The following is a 21,488-nucleotide window of genomic DNA, read 5'->3' on the forward strand; positions in this document are numbered from 1 at the left end:
TGATTAATCATTTATGCATTTTTGGGGAAGATGATACCCCCCCTGCAATGAAACATCATCCGAGGTCAGGTCAGGAAAATACTAAGGAAACAGAGGTCTGGGTTAAGTAAAAGAACCCAAGTACAGGATTATGGGAAAAACCTGCAAAAGTATTACATTGGGGTCGGGGGTATCTTTGTGTTTCCTCACCTACAGGGCCTTTGTGGGTGCCTGCTAAGTGGACTAAACCTGTTTTTGATGCAGCCTCTGGTGGATTGCCTTACGGAGGAGGACAAGGAGCGACTGGGGAAGAAACTGCTTCTAGTCCTACAACCACTACTGTTTCAATTGAAGGGGTACTCGGAAGCGGTGGACAGAGCACTGACACAGCACTACTGGACGGCCCAGGAGTTGATTGGTTTTATTGACTCATTATCAACTTTTCATTTAACAGATCCAGCGAAACTACATTGCCTTGACTGTCACAATCCACATTGTGCTGCCTGGATAGCCCTACGTTGTGGGGGTTGTAAAAGAACTTTTTGGATAGAACAATCATTATTACGGGATTTGTGGTGTCATACTTGTGAACACGAGCATACGTGGGGAAAAAGCTGGCAAGATGAATTAAGGAGACAAACGGGGCAAAACGCATATATAGCTTTAAATCTTTATGAGTCTCCTGAACAGAAGGTTCTTGCTTATTATCGATGGGAAATACAATGTATTGTAAATAGAATTAAGGTTCAAAGTAAATCACATATAGTTTCTATAAGGTGTAGGAAATTAGTGCCTTTAACACAGCATTCAGTTGTAGGACCCTTCCAAGGGGATCCTGATAGAGCATTAGATTGCTGCATTGATAAGTTGAAAAAATTAAGTTTGAAAGTGGCAGGACCAGTGAAATTAGGAGCAGCAAGATTGAAGACAGATAAGAAAAGGAAGGCAAAAAGGGAACGGTCTCATTTGAATAGGGGTATCAGTGATTGCTAATTAATTTTATATGATTAGAACAATTTTACTGTTGTGGGACCCTCGGGAGGATATAGTTGTTGAGGAGGATAACGAACAAGAACTACGATTACGAAATAAGATACGCCTTGTGTTAAAGAAAGACCTTGAGCTGTTAGCCTCATATAGTAAAAAGGCTGAAGAGGCTTTGCAATCACCACCATTGAATTGGTTGCATTGGGTTGAAGATACACAATTTTATACTGGTCCTTACTTACATTCGCTTCCTTGTTATGTTTGCAAAAAGGATAAAGATAAATGCTATGCATATCATATGGGTAGCTTTGCATTGTGCAGATTGTAATCAGGTTTATTGGTATTCACAGAAGTCATTGGGATATTTATGGTGTACATCTTGTTTTGGAAAGTGGATTCGAAATCATATCTGGGTTAGAGCTCTTGAACAAAGTACTGGCCTGCCAGGACGGACAGGATTACAGCTCTTTGAGAGTGCAGAACTAGTGGTTATAGCATATCTTAGGTGGAAGTTACAGGAAAACCTTAGAATATTTGAAATTACTAAAGCCTCACGCATCATAGCAGCTCGCTGCAAAGCTGATTTGCCTTCAAACTTACCTCGTGCTATACTTGTGAGCAAGGATGCTGATTTAGAATTAGATCAGTATATTCAAGAATTGACTCAGCCTTACAATAGACAATCTAGAAAACCAGGGAAAAGACAGCGAAGAAAGGAAAAACAACATAAGCAGAAGGAAGAAAAGGAGAAGCAAAGCAAGCAGAAAGAAAAATGAGGTTTGTTTTTGTTATACTGCTCAATGCTGTAGCAAGTGAAGCAGTAGGAGTAACACACTTTAGTCAACCAAGGGAAAATTTATGGGTAACACTTGCTAATCAAACTAACCAATCATCACTTTGTCTTAGTCTTGGAGGAGTCACTAACGCATTTCGAACATGCCTAGTGGGACTTCCGGTGTGGTCTCCTGGAGAATTTTGCAGTTTGATAAACAATCAAACCTTATGTATGTCTAACATGTCAAACATCACATTGCAGGTGCAACAAGGGTATACCGCAGGTCAGTGATGGCTATCGTCAATGCTTACTAATCCAATCACTTAACACCTCTTTGCATTCTCCTCCTGAAGAATTGGATCTTTTTGGAAGTACAAATGCCAGCATATCTAACACTACAGCTGGCAGATGGTTTAGCTTCAAACTTTTGGGTGCTCAGAATTTAAACCAACCTAAAGAAACATGGGCCACCCTAGATTCATCCCTGAATGTGAGTGAATTCTCTCCACAGCATTACAGTCAATGTAATGGCACAAATATCACAGCACCAATGAAGTTACCCACAGGAATATTTTTGATTTGTGGAGACAGGGCATGGAATGGTATACCAGCTAAACCACAGGGTGGACCCTGTTTTTTGGGAAAATTATCACTGTTTCATCCTAATGTGTCCTTGCTAATGCAGCTGAGTCAAAATTCAAACAGGAGAAAACGTAGCATACATGACTTAGACTGCAGCAAGATAGGAGATCCACGGTTTTGGGGCACATTCAAACAGGTGGTGGTTTCAACTATCTTACCAGGAGGATCTGCCAATAAAGCCATGAATTTAGCAAAACAATTAGGATGCTGGGCAAAGAATGAGCTGAACAAGACATCACAAATTCTAGACATGTTAACTGCAGATGTGCAAAGTGTTAACCATGCTGATTTGCAAAATAGAGCTGCTGTAGATTTTTTGCTCTTAGCACAAGGACATGGATGTGAAGAGTTCGAGGGAATGTGTTGCATGAATCTGTCTGATCATTCAGTGTCCATTCACACTAAGATAAAAGAATTACAACAGGGACTTCACAAACTTAAGGAAGAAGACGGTTTAGGAATTGACGAATGGCTTAAAGGCTTGGGACTCGGACCGTGGCTGAGGAACCTTGTGATCTATGCTATAGGATTGCTGGGTGTAATTTTACTGTTTTTGCTTATTTTGCCTTGTATCTTTAACTGTATCCAAAACATGGTCAGCCGTACAATAGCAAAAACATGGCAAACTAATCTCCTTGCACAAGAAGAAAACGGGGGAAATGTGGAGAGCATTATTAATAATTGGTTAGCTGAGAAAGGCCACACTGATATAATGCCACTGGTTAAGCTGAAGGAGAAAAGTCAGCAGTCAGCAAGCTGAAAGGAAGAGTCAGCAGTGACATGAGGATAGGGAGTAGAGATTAGTCCTGAATACATCCTAAAAATATGTAGAAAGTATCAAAAGTAGAACCATAGGAATGTAGAAGTAGGCGTAGGTGCTGATATGTAAGCTGACCAATCCTGAGCTCAACTTTTGCAATATGTATGAAGCTCATTATTAACTGTATTTAACCCGCCGTACTGATCAATAAAATTGAGCCTGTGATGATCAAACTGATGTCCTGGTTCCCTTCCGTCGACACTCTGCCTGCCCTGCAGTTCATAGCCACCATTTCTCTCACCTCTTATTTCTTCTCCCTGGTACCTCTGCCACTACTTCAGCTTTTCAAACCTTTTTTTTCAATTTCTCCTCCCCTCTGGAAGTTGCCGGATATTCTCTTCCCAAGGAAGTGATGTGGGCTCCTTTTCCTTCTCCAGTCTTCACACCTGGTTTGTTCCTTCCATGTGCTGGAAGATGCATTGGTACATGGATGTGGAGAAAACATCAGAGAGTGAACCAAGTCATTTACACCAAGAGAGATTTGATTATGTTATCACTGGGTTGTTTAGAATCATAAAATCAGAGAATCCCTAAAGTTGGGAAAGACCTTCACAAAAATCAATTCCAACCATCAAGCACCACCATCACTATGTTCACCACTAAACCACATCCCAAGTCCCGCATCAACATGTCTTTTGAGCTCTTCCAGGGATGGTGATTCTACCAGTGCCCTGGGCAACCTGTTCCAATGCTTTACAACCTTTTCCAAGAAGAAATGTTCCCTAATTTCCAATCTAAACCTCTCCTGGTGCAAGTTGAGACCTTTTCCTTTTGTCCTGTCCCTGTTCCCATGGGAGCAGAGCCCCACCTGGCTCCACTCTCCTGTCAGGGACTCGTGGAGAGCCACGAGGCTCCCACTGAGCCTCCTTTTCTCCAGGCTGAAACCTGGAGAAACTCAAACTCACAGTTTCAGTTGATTCAGAGGAACCAACAAATCTGTTTTAGGTACTGTTAAATGATGCTGGCTGTTCTTAGTAGTAAAAACCAGAAAACAAATGAGATATGCCCAGCAGCTCAGTGTGGTGAGTTGTGCTAGGAAAGAGCCCACTCCAGACTCCAATGGCACAAGCATCAGCACCAGATTCTGCCTGGGATAACCTCTGTGAATTCCTCCCTCAACTTAGGCAGCTGAAATAATAACTGATCCACATGAATGAAATCTTGAAAGTGGGTACATTTTTTCCCTACTGTTTCCAAACAAAAATCAAACATAAACAGTGAGAAATTATTTCATCTCTACTAATGAGTGGCAGCATGAGAACTCAGCAATATGTTAAGAGAAAATCTCCCTGGTACACTGAATTACACTTTTCCTGGAGCGAAGCAAGAACCCTTGTGATTGAAAAACTTCCTTTCCAGACTCAGAGATTGTTTTTATAAAGTATTAAAAAAAAAGTACAATGTTCCAAAACTCAGCCAGGAAAGCAGTGGTAATAATTCTTCCCTAATGCCTCTGAAATTAAACTACGCTTAGCCTGATTTTTGTCAATTTGGAGTGTATGTATACACAATATTGCTAACATATCCCTGCAGTAGATGTGTGCAGTGTGTGCTGCACTGCCCAGCTGCTGGCTCTGTCACCCCAGAAACTGCTGCTCCATCCCCACGGGCTGCAGGCCCCCATGGGCAGGGCGGTGCCGTGGGGGCTGCTCCCCTGCACGGCCTCCCCTTCACATCCCTGCCAGAGCCATGGGCAGCTGCCTGTAGCCCCCGAGCGCGCTCAGGAACTGACCACTGCTGCTGGAGGCCTTGGTGCTGAGCCCCTGAATCATCTCTCACTCGGACATGCTCACAAACAAAGGAGGAACAGGGCCTCAGTGGCCCGAAGAGCTGCCCACAGAACCAGGAGGACCTGGATGAGTGGGATTGCAGAAGCGGCACGGGGAGAACATCCAGGCAGGCTGCCAGGGGCTGAGCCTGGGGCAATGGAAAACCTGCAGTGGGAAGGAAACCACACAGCATCTGGTATTTTGAAACACACCTAGAGATTTCCTGTGCATTCTGACTATGAGTCACCAATGGTAGGCTGTGAAATTCCTTATACCTGTCTGGCCCTTGGGGCTGAGCTGTGGGATGAAGCTCTGGGAGGAGACCTGGGAGAGATCCTAGAGTGAGCCAGGGTCCCCCATGTCAGAGCAGAGCCTGGAACATCATGAAGGGATCCATGGCAGCCTCACACCCCCTCTGCCCTTTCCCCACCATGGGCCAAACAACATCCTGAAGCACATTGTGAGAGAACTGCTCAAAGGGAATGGTGGGTGCATTTCCCTCAGCCTTGTCCTGGGACTCAGCAGCCAAGGGCTCTGGCTGCACGTCTGGACACACCATGCCCGGAACAGTGGGAAGGGATCCATGGCAGCCTCGCTGCCCCGCTGCTGCTTCCATGCCCTGCAGGGCTGTGTCCCAGCCTGGCCTGGCTGCAGCTTCTCCCCAGCCTCTGCAGGAAGGCATTGGGCATCAGCTGCCACACAGCCCAAACTCACCAAGGATCCCCTGCATTTTCTCAGTCCCCAGGCACATCCTGAGGTGTGGCTGCTTGGAGGAGGGAGGGCCATAGCCAGCCCCAAAGGCCTGGGGGGATCAGGATTTTCCTGATCTTTATCCATGTTTTGGAGAAGCATTGCCTCCTGAAGAGGCCACCTCCTGGATGTGCAATGATTCCATCTGATCCAGCTGTGCCTCTTCCTTTCTCAAGGGATGGACAGAGAGGCTCTATGGAAGGTGGCATTTCCTGCAGGAAGGGTGGCGATGCCAGGCACAGTCACAGGAGGTAATTGCTCTGCTTCTGGGCCTGAGCCCTGCTGAGGCTTGAGCTGCCCTCTCTGCTGCTTGGCACTGGGGCACAGCCCGGACAAGATGGGCACAGCCCAGAGGAATTATCCTGAGCAGGCTCAGGGCACTCAGGTACTGAGCTGTCCTGCTGGGCTCCCTCTGTGGGAGACACGTCCCGAAACCTGGGAGCAGCTGCACGGGGTGCCCATGGTGAGGAAAGGGCAGAGGGGGAGAGCAAGGCTCCAGTGTGTCCTGAGAGGGCCTGGCTATGTGCCCGTGGGCTGTGGGACCTGTTCCATGGGCAGGTGGGCAAGCAGGAGGGAGGGACGGAGGTTGGGAGTGAGAGCTGTGGCCCTGCAGATTTCCCCAAGCATTTAGAGAGGGTTTCCTGTGTGGGAGGGAGAGAGCCCCAGGGCCCTGGGCTGCTCCAGCTGCCCCTCCAGGCATGTTGCACAGCACCTGTAAAGGGCGTGGAGAGTGACCAGGAGGCACAGGCTCCCACAGCCTTACCCTACCCCCCTGCAGTGCCCAATTCCCCAAGGCAGAAGGGGATCCCAGCACACCATGGCAATGGTTCTGTAGCATCTGTACTCCCTTCTCGACTGGGATCATGACTTGGATTAGTTGGAACTGCTGGTGAATGGTGCTTTGAAGACCTTGCCAGATGTTGTAGGCATGTTTTGAATGTACCTTTCCTGACAGACTAATCCGTGTCAGTGTGGCAAGAGCTTACTCATGAGCCAGTTCCCTTAAGTTCCTCTGAAGGTTGATCAGTTCTGGAAACCTTGCCCTGCTCCCTTCTGGAGCCCTGAGGGATCCCACAGGATCGCTGTAAGCGGGAGAAAAGGGCATTTGGCTGTCTAATCTCCTCCCGTGTGCAATGGGACTGTGTCCTCCTGTGTGCTCTGTGCAGCCACAGAGAAGAGCAGAGAGGGAAGGGGCTGGGCCCAGGGCTGTGCCTGGGGGCTGAGCCTTTCTCAGCTCCTTTGCTGCCCCCAGGGAGCCTGAGCTGCTCCTGCTGCCACTGCCCAGCCCTGGCCCTGCCTGGGGCTGGGTTTGGAGCTGCTGGCAGCTCCAGGGAGTCCTTTCTGCCCCGACTTCCCCGCATGGGGCTCCTTCCATCCCAGTGTGGGGCCACTGCAGGCACAAGATCCCCCAGGCCCTGCTCCTGAGTGGAAGGCAGAGCCCAGGGAATGCCTTGGAGGGCACCAATCACCCAGGTGCCCTCACTGCCACTCGGGCCTGAAGGAGAATCTTCAGCAGTGCCATTGGAGCGGTTGTGTCCTGCCTTTCTTTGCAGCTGAGCCTGTTTCTAAAGGTGATCTGGCCTCCCAGCCCACGTTCAGGACTGAGCCTCTGGGAGATGGTGAGGGTAGGTCAAGGCCTTTCCCCTGGGAGAGCTGCCAGCTCAGAGCCCAAAGCTCGGCCGGGGGGCATCGTGGCAGGTGCCAGAACAGAGCCATGCATGTGTGTGCCCACGCCCTGCACGATCCACTCACAACTTCTGCTCAGCACTGGCAGCTGTTTGGAGGAAGGTGGGCCCTGGCCCAGCTGAAAAAGACCAGATGATTTGTTGATTACAACCGTTTTTGCATAAGCATGACGTCCTGAAAATGCCATCAAAGTAAAGGAGAACAGTTCCGTCTTTAAAGGTGTACTTTTTGTTTCTCAAGTGATGGGCCAAAAGGCAGGACAGAAGGAGGTGTTTTCCCAACGAAGCAGAGGCCAATTGGCAGCCCCGGCTGCAGGAAGGAAGGTCAAGCCAAACACAGACACAGGCACGGGCACAGGCTCAGAAGGTAATTGCAGTGCCGGGCTCAGCAGGGCTCAGCCCTTGGCAGGGCTGTGTGGCTGCAGCTCTTCCCCCAGGGCCTGCCCTTGCACGGCCCAGCAGCAGCCAAAGCTGGAGGCACCTCTGGAGGCCTTGAGGCATCTGGAGCTCGTTCACAGCCCCGGGGAAAGTGGACTCATGCACCAACGTCCCTCCCGCTGCAGCTGCTCCGGAGCTGGCCCTGAGTGCCCAGAGGCCCAAGGCACAGGAGCAGCCCCGCGCGGGAGCCCTGCCGCGAGCCCAGGGCCAGAGCCAGCCTTGGCTCCCGACTGGGCAGGGGCTGCACTGGGTCCTGACAGGGCCTGACTCTGTGCCCTGGGGCTGGGGGAGCTGTCACGGGGCAGGGAGGGTCAGGGCTGGCAGTGGCTGCTCAGGGATGGGTGTGGCCCGTGTCCCTCCAAGCAGCAACTGCCCAAGAAGCTGCCCCCCTCTGTCCTTTCCCCACCATGGGCACCCCGTGCAACCGCTCCCAGGTTTCGGGACGTGTCTCCCACAGAGGGAGCTGTTTTGCGGAGAAAAGAAGAAACTTCGCAACTTTATAAAAGTTGTAAAGCTCAGTGTGCTTTTATTACGACGCGCGCCGGACGCAAGCCCCCCAACAAGGCATGCGTGCCTCTGAAGACCCCGGGTCTTCTTTTATCCCCCTTCCAAATGCATATGCATACAGTTTCACAATAAGTTCATACAGATTCATTCCGTGTGACATTTAGCACCAGCTCTTCTTTATCAAAGAATTTCTAGGTCGGGGGCAAATTGACCTTGTGGTCTTTTCTGTTTTTCTTTCTCTGTCTCCTTGTTGTCTCTGGAATGTGGCTTTTCCTTCAGCTTTGGCCTCACAGACTTTTCACCTTTTCCAGACATTTCACCTAATTCAGAATGGATCTCTACTCTGTCTCATTCCCCCCTTTCCTAGGAAATAAGTAAGTTCTTTTACTTAAGGAAAACCTCCACGACAATAAGTGTCTTTTAACACTTCACCATGTACGTTTGACAAAGAGGTTAGTACAGCTATTCGTTGTAGCATTCTACAGTTCCAAATTAACCATGTAATAGATAATCCTAAATTTATCCCAACTAATATTAGTAAAACTACAGTGGGGTGGCATAACTTATTAAAGATTCCATTCGCAGTTGGTGACTGCCCAAAGATCACATCCCACCAGTGATGATCTGTATTTTGTTTCATTCTTTGTAGAACCCTGGTTATCTCCTTTGTATTGTGTTGGACAGTAATTAAGGTTTTCTTTCCATTTTCTTGGATTTCCTTCAAGATTTCCAATAAGTCTTGGTGCTCAATTAACTCTTTCCCTAATGTAAGGTTCATCCTAATAGGGGTAGGTGGTAGTCTGTGATACATCGTGTAATTAGCTTTAATCAGCTGGTGGGATGTCACTGGGGCCAAGTATGAAAAACCACACCCAATAATCTTAACAAAATTACAAATACAGAAGTTAGAATGATTTCTACTAGACAGAATAACATCATTGCTATCAATTTTTACTGCAGCACAGGCAGTCCTCAGACACACACCCTTTTCCAGTATATACGAGCACAGTTTTCTGGTCAGTGACTGGATGAACTTCAAAGTGACAAATACTCTGTTCAGTGTCCAAACACACATCCTGAGCATTAATAGTATTGCTTTCGCAAATGAATCCCATCTGTTCTCTAGTAATGCAGGATTCCAAGTTTACTGTCTGCCACTTTCCATTCATCTTTCGTGCCCACACTCTATGTTCTGAGGGATAGAGTATTGTTTTTTCATGGTTTAATCCTAGGGCAATGGTGGGATGGATAACATAAACAGTGGCATTACGTATGGTAAGCACAAAGGCAGTTGCTACATCAGAAGCAGGATCATAGGTGAAATTCACCATAGTCCACCAAGATTGAAACTTCCTTTCAAAATCAATTGCATTATCCCACACAACCTTCCGAATTTCAGCTGGAAAATTACCTTCACTCCCTTCCCGTATGATCAAAGCTGCTGTTGCCTGCACCCATAACTGTGCTTGTATACAACTGAAAGCTAAAGACACATTATCTTGAACTGTACTAAGTGCTTCTACTATCAGCTTGTGGTCTTGGTCCCCGGCCGTTTCCCACTTTGACAGTACTTTTGAAATCTGCCACTGGCTAGTTCCTAATGCCAATAGAGATGACTGCAAGGGTTGCTTCAATTTTGTTAGGCTACCTGCTGCAGCAGCCAGTTTATTCATCAGTATTTCTGAATCAATTCCATTTAAAACTCCTAATCCTGTCCCTAATATGCCAGTTAGATCCTTTCTTGTTCTGCTCCTGAGATATGCCTGTTTTTGTCACCATGTTGTCCAGCCCTCAAAGGAAGTTTTTAGGAAGAAGGAGCAGGCTGGTTGGATTTTTGAGATGTTAATTTGCATTATCAACTTCACACGTTTGAGAGACCATTCTGGATTGAATAATAGTTGTTGCTCACCCACATTCCTTACTACATAGGGGCCTATTCCATACACCTCAGGTTCAAGTTTGGGTTGAGTCTGAACTATTTGAGTCTTGCTGTGGGCTGTATAGGGTCTTGCTGTGGTAAAAGGTGTAGTGTCTACTTTGAATTTAAATGAAAGCCCGATATCATCTTGTGCCCAAAGGCAAGTTATTTCTACAGGCTGTATTAAGGTGAAATTACACCAGCAGTCTGATTCATTTAGGCTATCACAGATTTCCTGGTGTTCATATGCACCAGGAGAGGCTGAGACACTAATTTCATTTGGTCTCTCATAAGCCGTCCCATTTATCATCCGGCACCCTACCTTGATTAATTACCCTCTTATCCCTTGAAGTGTCCACAGTTTCTGTTCCTGCCATTCCTGCTCCTCATATACCTGATCTCCATGAATTACCACAGTGGATAGGTTTAAATCCTTTATCTCAGAAGGTTTTCCCATGGATCCAGTATACTGATTAGACGTCTGGGACCAAGGCCATTCAGCATTGCTCTGAATAAAGGTACTCTCAAGTTCTAAAACTTCAGCTATGATTACACACAAAACAATTCTACAAACTAAAATATGAGCTACTCCCGACCGCAATATACTCATTTTGCCCAAGTAAGTTTTAGTCTCAGTTCATTGTCTCCTGGCGTCACTCCTCAAGGGGTTTCTGGGCCTTCTTGTCCCGAGAGCGATGAATCCAGGCGTTCTGCTCCTTGATTCTGATTGCAGTGAAGGTGGTGAGGAGCACTTGGAATGGTCCCTCCCACTGTGGTTCCAAGGTCTTTTCTGTAAGAGACTTAAGATATACATAATCTCCAGGTTGTATGTTATGTACTGGCCCATCTAACCCCCGGCTCCGAGTTCCAGCCACATGTTTCTCAATTTTCTTGAGCTGTTGGTTTAAGGCCACCATGTAGGTGGCTAGTGTTACCTCTCCAATATGGGTGGACAGTCCCTTTTGTATTCCATATGGTCTTCTATAGAGTATTTCAAAAGGGCTCAACTTTTCTTTAGCTCGAGGTTTTGTTTGAATTCGCAATAGTGCTAGTGGAAGAGCTTGGGGCCAGAGTAGATTAGCTTCCTGCCCCAGTCTTATGATTTGCTGCTTAATCAAATGATTCATTTTCTCCACCTGGCCGCTTGATTGGGGGCGGTATGGGGTGTGAAGTTCCCAGTTGTAGAAGTCCATCAGAAAATCCTTCATTTTTTGCCTCACAATTGTCATGAGAAAAGACTACCGAAGGGTTAAAGCTGCTGAGCCGGTTGGGAAAGAAAGTCTCCTGCTTATCTAGTGTGCTCACAAGTGATGCTTGCAGAACACGCCATGCTGTACTCGAAGGGGGCATGCTGCCCTTTTCTAGACAATTGAACTGGACTTTCTTCCAAACTCCTGACCTGGCTGGACTGAGCTCTGGGGTGGCTCCCCCCGCTCCATGAGAAGACCCCTCTTGCCTGTCTTCAGGCAAGACCCCTCTTGCCTGTCTTCAACCACTGTGATGGACCAACAGAGATGCGAATCCCCTCGTCAAGGAACCAAGAACCCCTCTGGCTGGGTGTCACCCTATTGACACCCCCATGGCACCCCCATGGCAACCTCCTTCCAGAGACTGGGACTGTTCTCCCTCCCAACTCAGGGAGGGGGAAAAACCTAACGTGCCTGTGAGCATTTGGCCATGAAAACAATGGACTTCTCCCCTCCATGGAAACCTAATTTCAGTTACCTTCCCCCAACCAAGAACAGTATATATATTGGGGTTCGGTCCTTTGAGTACTCCCCAAGACGTGTACCAGCGAGTTTCGGCGGCGGGACCCCGAAGACATCACGTCTTGGTAGCTATACCCCATTCCCTGACCTCCTTTCCTCCCTTTTTCCTTGTCTTACCCTTCTCTTCCCCGGATCCCTTAACCAAACGCATATTTAGCTGTGGTTATAATCAATAAATTGTACATTGTTGATTTGTTACTGCAAAATCCCTGTGCCTCTTGTTGGTTATTTTTGCACCCAAAAATCATTCGTCACCCGTTCATTTCGGGCGGACCTTCACATAATTGGCGTCACGGACAAGGATTCCAGCAGCCAGTGAGATTTTGCAGGTTTTGTGTAGTTTGTAACCTCTCGCAGACTACACATGCCAAAGCCAAATCTCACGCTCGATTGAGCACACAGGCTCCAGAATTGACACAAAAGATTTTTTCGGTGCAAAAGCAGGGGAAATTGTCACTGTCACTTCTGTTACTGATTTTACCGGCACGGACACTGACACTGATACATCTACTGGTCCTGATATTGATGCTGTTACTGATATTGATAATGTTGTTGTTGTTGTTGTTGTATTTGAATTGAATCTGAACCTGTTACTGTTGTTTTTGAGGTGAATTTGAACCTGTTACTGTTTTTTACTGCTGTATTTTTTGTACCTGGACTGTCTAAAAGGGAAGGGGCAGACTTGAAGTAATTAAGCAGTGCCTTTTAGACAGATATTGTCCCTTCACCTACACAGGGAGCGAGGGGTGGCCCAGCGAAGGCTGAGTGGCTTTTTCCCTGTTCTAGGTTCTGGTCCCCTCACAAAGAAAACATTTCTGTGTGTATGTGTTCATGTGAGTGCGTATCTGTACTGTCTGGGAAGGAAGAGACAAATTTGAAGCAACCTCACAGGGCCTCCCAGACTGATTCTGTCTCTTCAACTACCCAGGGAAGCAAGGGGACAGTGGAAAGGCTGTGTGATTTGTGTAACTTAAGTTAACTCCCTGGTGTAGCTTTGGTCCCCTCACAAAATGACTAAAAACTTCAGTGCAAAAGGTAAAGCTGAATTTTATGCTCTGCTTGCTAAATACAATGCCACACCTTCTCCGGAGGGAGAAGGATGGGCAAACTGCAATTGGTTTAACTTAGAAAATGTTATTGATAGAATATCTTCTTTGCAACATGAAACAAAATTTAAACTGGGCAAAAATAAAACCATCCTCTGCTCAGTCTTGGGTGCCTGTCTCACAGCAGCCATAGAAACTCGCTTTAAGCGAAAAAGTGAGGAAAATGCTATCATAGACTCCCTCCAAAACTTAGTTGAAGTTTTGCAAAAACAATTGGATGAAGAAAGAAATGTAAATAACTTGTTACGGACTGCCCTGAGAGAGGAACATGTTAAAAATTCACAGAACTCTGATTCCTCAAAAGAAACAGAGGAGAAAGAAACTCCTCACACTAGTCAAAATTGTTCTCAAACAGAATTAACCCTGATGAAAAATTGTGGGAAACACTGCTGTAACAACATAAAACCTCTAATTAAAACAGAATACAACTATATCAATAATGAAGATTTTAGCCCGCACAAAACCACTAAAGAAATCCCGTACACTACTACTGAATTAACGAAACTTGCAAAGCAGTACAGGCTTCTCCCTCAAAAATCTGAAACAGAACAGATTTGTCAAATGTCTCTCATTGGGGGAGATCAGATTCTTTTGTCAGATCAAAAAGCCGGCGGGTGCTGGAGACATGGGGTGTTCCTAACAACAGCAGACAGACGCATCCCATGGTCCCCAAATCAGCACACAGCTCATTGGGCTGAGGGGCTTAACCCCTTGGAAAGGAGAGACCTTTTGGTTGGTACCCTTGACCAACTCCTGGAAAACATTCACAAATCCGGCTGCCTGCAATTGATTCATGAAAAGAAATTAATTCCTGGTTTTGAATCTCCAATCCAATCACCTGTAAAGCCTGAAATTATGACCTCTTTAACTCAAAGGCTTCCGGGAACACTTAAACCTACAGCAATTCTCCTTCAGAAAACCATAGTAGCTCTGTCTCCTATAGAAAGACCAGATAAACTTCTTAGTAACCAGAATGACCCTTTTGTTCCCCTTTATGACTTGCTGAGAAAAAGAATAAAATGGGATTGGACTTCTTCTCAGAAGGAAACATTGCAATTGCTGATTCTTGAAGTGACAGCTCACCAAGCACTGGACCCTATCTATCCTACAGACCCCTTTCAGGTGGAGTGGGGATTTGCCTCCTCACAACTTTCAGTAGACATTTGGCAGCAGGGTCCCGAGGGTCGGACAAAGCCTGTTGGGTTTTATTCCTATGGTTTCAAAGATGCTGAGAATAGGTACACTACCTGGGAAGGGGTGTTTGTGGTTGGCTTGGCTTCCAGGGAGGTGAAGGAGAACTGGGCAATCCAAGAAACTGGGAGCTTGGGTAGCAGCCAAAATAAACCTGCCTCTGTGACTAAAGCTACCCCTCCTCTCTCCCCCACTTCTGCTAACAGAGAGGAACAGGACAATGCCCAGATTGGGGAACTGTTAACTGTTTGGAGTATTTTCCAAAGTGAGGGACAGAATTACTTTCTTGTCTGTATTAACACCAAGTCCTATGCTATGTTTATATTTGGGTTGCTCCAGGCTGATGCTTTTAAAAGAGCTACAGGAGATAATACTGTTAAAGCAGTGCAAGGATGGTTTGGGATTTTCCTAAACCCACAGGAAATTCAATCTGGTAATGTTTCTCACTTTACTGTCAAAAGTGTGCAGGATAGGGCAGAAGGTGAAAAGATTAAATGGACTTCTCATACCTCTTACTATAGATGGAGGGTAAATGAGTGTTCCAAAATCACTGCTTTTTGCCAGACAGCTCCAAGCACAATTCCTTCACTACAGGGAGCAGATGATTTCAAGAACCCAGGGCATTACCCTGGACAACCTGTTTTTGGTGGACCCCCTGCTGCTGTAGGGGAAGTACCACTGCTGTTCAAAACCTCTCTGGCAATTCCATTGTTCTAACCTTTTCTGCCTCTTCGTGGCAGAGTCTGTTGTGTTTACTTTTTCAGAAGAACTCCGAGGGACATGAAGACCTGACAAACCATGATAACACTAGTGATGAACAACAGAAATAATGTTTTTCCTTCCCCTTATGGTAACACCAGGTGATGATATTATACATAACATGTAAATTAATTGAACTTGAATAAATTGGCTGCCACAATTAGAGATTTGACCAAATTACAGCAACTACTGCAGTCATTCTTATTGGCTTTTGCGAACACACCAGAGACTGCTATCAAGCATATTACCAAATTGGGAAAGAGTGAATGTGGATGATCACAAATTGGTAATTGATGCACTTAGTGCTACACAGAACAATGTTTCCTTAGCCCTCAGCTGTATCCAGGCACAATTGTGGATGCAATCTGTCTCTGCTGCAATTATAAGAGAGGGCGAGGAAGGCACCTTCCCCACAGAAATTCGGAAAATAATCTGGGACAGTGCCACTGAATTTGAAAGAGAATTCCAATCCTGGTGGAACCTGGTGAACTTTACCTATGATCCCATTTCAAACACAGCCACTGCTTTTGTCCTAACTACACGCAATGCCTCTGTACATTTGGTCTTCCCTGTTATTGCATTAGGATTAAACCATAATGGAGCTGATCTCTATCCTACTGAACATAGGGGATGGGCCCGTCAGGTTGATGACAAATGGCAAACTGTTAACCTGGAAACTTGTGTTGTCCGAGAACAACAAGAGTTCATCTGTGAAAGCAATGCGATCATAGATCAAATATTTGTTTAGACGTAGAGCAAAATATCTGTCATTTCAAAATTCGTCCACATGAGGATACCCAGACAGCTCTTATATACATAGGCAATGGCTGTGCATGCTTTAGAACCACATGTGATTCTGTCTTTGTAGAAGATGTTGTAGTAGATGCAAAGAATCATTCAAATTTTTGTGCTTGTAACTTTACTAAGATAGTAGGATGCGATTTCTCTTATGAAGCTCCAGTTACTTCTCACCACCTACTGCAATCGAACTACACACTGATCCAGAAGCTGATGCCCACTCCTATTAGAATGAACCTCACCCTCGTGAGACAACTATTGCTCCATCAAGACCTGATTGACATCCTCGAGAAAATCAAGGAGAGCGGACAGAAGAACCTGGTGACTGTTCATCACAACGTGAGACAAATACACCGGGTTATGGAGAGGGTAAAGCAAGATGCTGAGCATAGGTGGTGGGATACTCTCTTTGGGTGGTCACCTACTGCCACAGGCATTCTGAACAGTGTGTGCCATCCAATTGTTGTTCTTTTGATCCTAGTTACGCTTGGCTTTATCTTGTCAGCAGCCCTATTCATTTTGAATTGGAGAATGATGAAAAAGCTTAAGAGACTGTCAGCTGTAGTCAATGCACACCGCTTAGCTGATGTACTCAATACAATAGATGTTCCCAAAACACTTGATACGAAACGGTTATGAATCAAGCATATGTGCTTTAGAACAACTTCTTAAATATCAAGTATGATTTGCAGAAAGTTACTTTAATTTTTAGAAAATAATTTTAAAAGACGATGATAATATTATGATTTGTTTGTTGTTTTGATTATTTGTGATTTGTTTTAATCATTTTGAAATTGTTAAACAAATGATATTGCTTTCAGTGATGAATATTTTTTGAAATTGTTAAAATTAATCATAATTTTTTGAAATCGTTATAAAAAATAACCATGTGTGAAGTTGTTATGATGATCAATAATAATTATGTTTATGTTTGTTGGTTCCCCTTTTCCCTTTTTCTTTTCCTTCTCTTCCCCTTTTATCCCCTCTCTCCTGTCATCCCTACTTTTCCGGGGTTATGCTACCAACGTGCAACGAGTTTCGAAGACACTCTAGAGCTCTGCTGATGAAGATTCCTCAAGACAATCGTGAGTCACGGAGTCGTGTAGAAGTCCATCCGAAAATCCTTCATTTTTTGCCTCACAATTGTCATGAGAAAAGACTACCGAAGAGTTAAAAGTGCTGAGCCGGTTGGGAAAGAAAGTCTCCTGCTTATCTAGTGTGCTCACAAGTGATGCTTGCAGAACACGCCATGCTGTACTCGAAGGGGGCATGCTGCCCTTTTCTGGACAATTGAACTGGACTTTCTTCCAAACTCCTGACCTGGCTGGACTGAGCTCTGGGGTGGCTCCCCCCCGCTCCATGAGAAGACCCCTCTTGCCTGTCTTCAACCACCGTGATGGACCAACAGAGATGCGAATCTCCTCATCAAGGAACCAAGAACCCCTCTGGCACCCTATTGACACCCCCATGGCACCCCCCTGGCAACCTCCTTCCAGAGACTGGGACTGTACTCCCTCCCAACTCAGGGAGGGGGAAAACTTAACGTACATGTGAGCATTCAGCCATGAAAACAATGGACTTCTCCCCTCCATGGAAACCTAATTTCAGTTACCTTCCCCCAACCAAGAACAGTATATATATTGGGGTTCGGCCCGACTGTCCTTTGAGATCTCCCCAAGACATGTACCAGCGAGTTTCGGCGGCGGGACCCCGAAGACATCACGTCTTGGTAGCTATACCCCATTCCCTGACCTTCTTTCCTCCCTTTTTTTTTCCTTGTCTTACCCTTCTCTTCCCCGGATCCCTTAACCAAATGCATATTTAGCTGTGGTTATAATCAATAAATTGCACCTTGTTGATTTGTTACTGCAAAACCCCTGTGCCTCTTGTTGGTTATTTTTGCACCCAAAAATCATTCGTCACCCGTTTATTTCGGGCGGACCTTCACAGCCCCCTGTTGCTATGGTCGGTCCCTTGGCAGCTCCATGGAGACCCCATGCCAGGGGTGGTTGCCATGGACACCAGCTCAGGCCTGCAGCCACAGCCCGTTGCCATGGCAACCATTGGCAGCCCCATCCCCAGGCTCATGGGATCCCAGAACCCCAGAATTGGCTGAGCTGGGAGGGACCCATCAGGATCCTCCAGTCCAACTGCTGGCCCTGCACAGGACACCCCAACAATGCCAGCCTGGGCCTGGCAGCGCTGTCCAAACACTGCTGCAGCTCAGAGAGCCCTGGAGCTGGGACCCTTCCCTGGGGAGTTTGGGCAGGGCCCCAGCAGCCTCTGGCCAAAAACCTTGTTCTGACATCCAACCGGAGCCTGCCCCGTCTCAGCTGCAGCCGTTCCCTCCACTCCTGTCCCTGGGTCCCAGAGGGAAGAGGTTCCCACAGCCCCAGCCAGGGACCCGCTCCCAAGGCTGTTGCCACGGCCACCAGGGCTGGGACCAGCTGGGATGCTCGGTTTCCAGGGGCCGGGGTTCAGGAATGGGATTCCCCAATTTTCTGCTCTTGCTAAAACCGCGCTGCCCTCGCTGCCCTCCCATGGAAAGCACAAAGGCAAAGGTCCGGGCTAGGATAAGAACAATTTATTAGGAACACAAACAAGATAATGGACAAACAGAACTGAAACAATATTGATAACAGAAGGGATAAATTAAACAGTTTACTGGGAAAACCAAAACACAACTAACTGGGTCTTCCTAGCCACAATTTCCCCTGTTTGGAAATGACACCCTTCTTCTCAGGGAGAGAGAGAGAGAGTGTCCCTTTTCTGCATCTGGAAATTCTCTGAGGTGGGAGTGAATGTAATGACACAGCCATGGCAAGACCCTCATGTTTTTCAAGGCCACATCATGACACTGGTAGGGGCAGGGAAAGGGACAGGTGTCTTCCCAGCATGGATCATGGGGAACATGGATCACCAGGGTTCTTCCCAATGTGGGTTCTCCCATGGGGGATGAAGCTGGAGTGGTGGATGAAGCTGTTCCTGCATTTGTGGCATTTGCAGGGATCCCTTACTGGTGGCTCCGTTGGTGTCTGGTCAAGTGAGAGCTGGTGGTGAAGCTCTTGCCACACTGGGGACACTCGTAGGGCCTCTCCCCAGTGTGGATGCGTCGGTGCCTGATGAGGGTAAAGTTGTGCTTGAAGCCCTTCCCACACTCAGGGCAGCGGAAGGGCCTCTCCTCTGTGTGAATCCGCTGGTGCAGGAGGAGATTGGAGCTGCTCGGAAACCTCTTCTGACACTGGGGACACTCGTAGGGCTTCTCCCCAGTGTGGATGCGTTGGTGGGTCACAAGGTTGGATCTGTAGCTGAAGCCCTTCCCACACTCCCCACACTTGTGGGGCCATTCCCCGGTGTGGATCATCTGGTGGCTGATCAGGTGGGAGCTCCGCCTAAAGCTCTTCCCACACTCCAAGCACTTGTGGGGCTTCTCCCCATCATGAAGCTGCTCATGGACCACCAGCTCTGAACTCTGGCTGAAGCTCTGCCCACCTTCCTGGCTCAGGGTGGGTCTTTCTTCTTCAGAGCACCCTGGGCTGGGTTTGGAGCCCCTCCTCATGGGGGATGTCTGAGGTTTTTCTTCCCTGTTGGATTCCTGTGCGCTAGAATCACTCAAAACGGCCTCTTTCACGAGGTTCTGCCTTGCAGATTTTTCCTCCCTGGTCTCCATCCTCAGTTCCTTCCCTGGGGAAGGAAGGACAAGGACAGGATGGGATTTGCCTCCATGCCAGAGGGAAGGGGAAGGAGATTCCCCCAGTGCATCCCCGGCAGGATGGCGTTGGCAGCAGGGTTGTCCTGCAGCCAGGGGCTGTGCTGGGCTGGGAGATGGAGCAGGAGAGAGAGTGATATAGGATTTGACTTCCTCCTCACCTATCTGGGTGTCCTGGGGATCCTTCCTCTTCCTCACAGCCTCCTTCTCCATCCAATCAAAGTTTGGGAATGGGAAATCCTGTTCTGGGAAGAAAACAAAGGGTGCGCACATTGTCTTTTGTACTGGTTTGAAGGCAAACCTGGGGAGGGTCTAAACCAGAATTACAATTTAAAAGAAAATGAAGATCAAGGCGATGATACAGAAACACTGCCTTAAACTGACAGAGTCAGGACATAACCTGACAGCCTGTTGTTCAGGGTGGTGGCAGCAGTCACAGTAAATGGTGGTGCAGTCCTGTTGGAGAGATGAACACGATTCTGTCAAAGCAGTGATACTGTAGAAGGGTCTGGTCTTCCTCTGGATGTCCAGTGGTGGTTAGGGAGTTCTTGTCCTCTGGGAATTCAGTAGGCAAACTGCTCCTGGTGTAGCAAAGTGTCAGCTTATATCAAGGTAGAAATGCTTGGATCCTCCCCCTGGGCGGAGCATCCCACAATGGGAGGATGGAATTTTATCAGTCCTGCAGTGACACTCAATGGCCCATTCACAGGAGATATCTCCCCTGGAGGGCGTTATCAGGGCTGAGTCATGGAAGAGATAAAGAACACTGCCCCACCTGTTTATAACAGTTGATGAAGATGGTGATTGAAAACATGCATTTGGTTACATCTTGCATGGCAACCTGAAGCAGTGGGGCAATCCCTGCTCAGGGGGTGAACACCACCCCCCTTACCCAAACTGGCTCAGCTGTAAAACCCCCACCCTGGGAAGGGCACACACAGAGGACAATGTCACACTTGCCCTGCCCCAGGGGAGGGCTCTTTTTCCTGTCATTCCCTTCCTGTCCCCCCTTTTCTATCCCATTTACTTTTCAATAAAATTCATTTTGGATTTGGTCTCATTATCACCTTAATTGGGGCAGAGGAATCTCTCTAACACTTTTCTTAACCAGACTCACCAGACTGTGAAATTATTTTGGCACAGTGAGTTTAGGCACTGTTCTCTGACCCCAAGTTCCTTTGACAACAGCATGGTGCCCTCCTCTGAGGAGGTTGTGGTTCTCTCTTGAGGAACTCTTTGAAACTGGGCTGCAGATTCCTCTGAGTGACTTATGGGAGAACCGATGAGGTAAATCGCCTTTGTGGGTCCAGAGTGTAAAGAAAATATTTTGTTGTCCTTCTATTACAGCGACCTGATGAAGGTCTTCAGGGTGAGAGAAGTGGACGAGAATCTTGGTTCATGATCAGAAGGCTGGATTTATTGATATATGATATATAATACATTATAACTATACTAAAAGGAATAAAGAGAAAAGTTGCAGAGGCTTGCTAAGCTAAGAATAGAAAGAAGAGAATGAATAACAAAGTTCTGTGTCCAGCAGAAAGCAAGGACCAACTCTCCCATGAGTGGTCAGCAAATCCAAACACTCACAGAAGACCAATCACAGATGCTCCTGTTACATTCCACATCAGCAGATAATTATTGTTTGCATTTTTCTTCTGGGGCCCCAGCTTCCCAGACAGGACAAATCCTAAAAGAGAGGATTTTATGAAAAAAATGTCTGCGACATCTTTCCTTGAAATGTTTTTTAAATCACAGGAGGAAAGGGAGCAAATGATACCAGCGAGACTGACAAGGTTCATTCACCCCATGGTGAGGAACACAAGGATGCTAAAAGTCCTACAAGAAGCTCAGCTCAAGTAGCTAAATTCCCAAATAACTCCTGA

The 21,488-nt window shown here is 46.9% G+C and overlaps 1 protein-coding gene across 1 annotated transcript in view; it reads right to left on the bottom strand.

The window, feature by feature from the left end:
• Positions 1-21,488, bottom strand: part of LOC131096399 (zinc finger protein 345-like) — a 356,657-nt gene that overhangs the window by 262,679 nt on the left and 72,490 nt on the right. Inside the window, exons 5-6 of the mRNA XM_058044738.1 lie at positions 18,911-19,409; positions 17,473-17,479 (exon numbers count right to left, since the gene is read on the bottom strand). Coding sequence (XP_057900721.1) covers positions 17,473-17,479; positions 18,911-19,409 — 506 coding nt within the window. The remainder of the gene's footprint in view (positions 1-17,472; positions 17,480-18,910; positions 19,410-21,488) is intronic.

The sequence above is a fragment of the Melospiza georgiana genome, unplaced genomic scaffold (assembly GCF_028018845.1).
Source record: "Melospiza georgiana isolate bMelGeo1 unplaced genomic scaffold, bMelGeo1.pri scaffold_29, whole genome shotgun sequence".
NCBI lineage: Eukaryota > Metazoa > Chordata > Aves > Passeriformes > Passerellidae > Melospiza > Melospiza georgiana.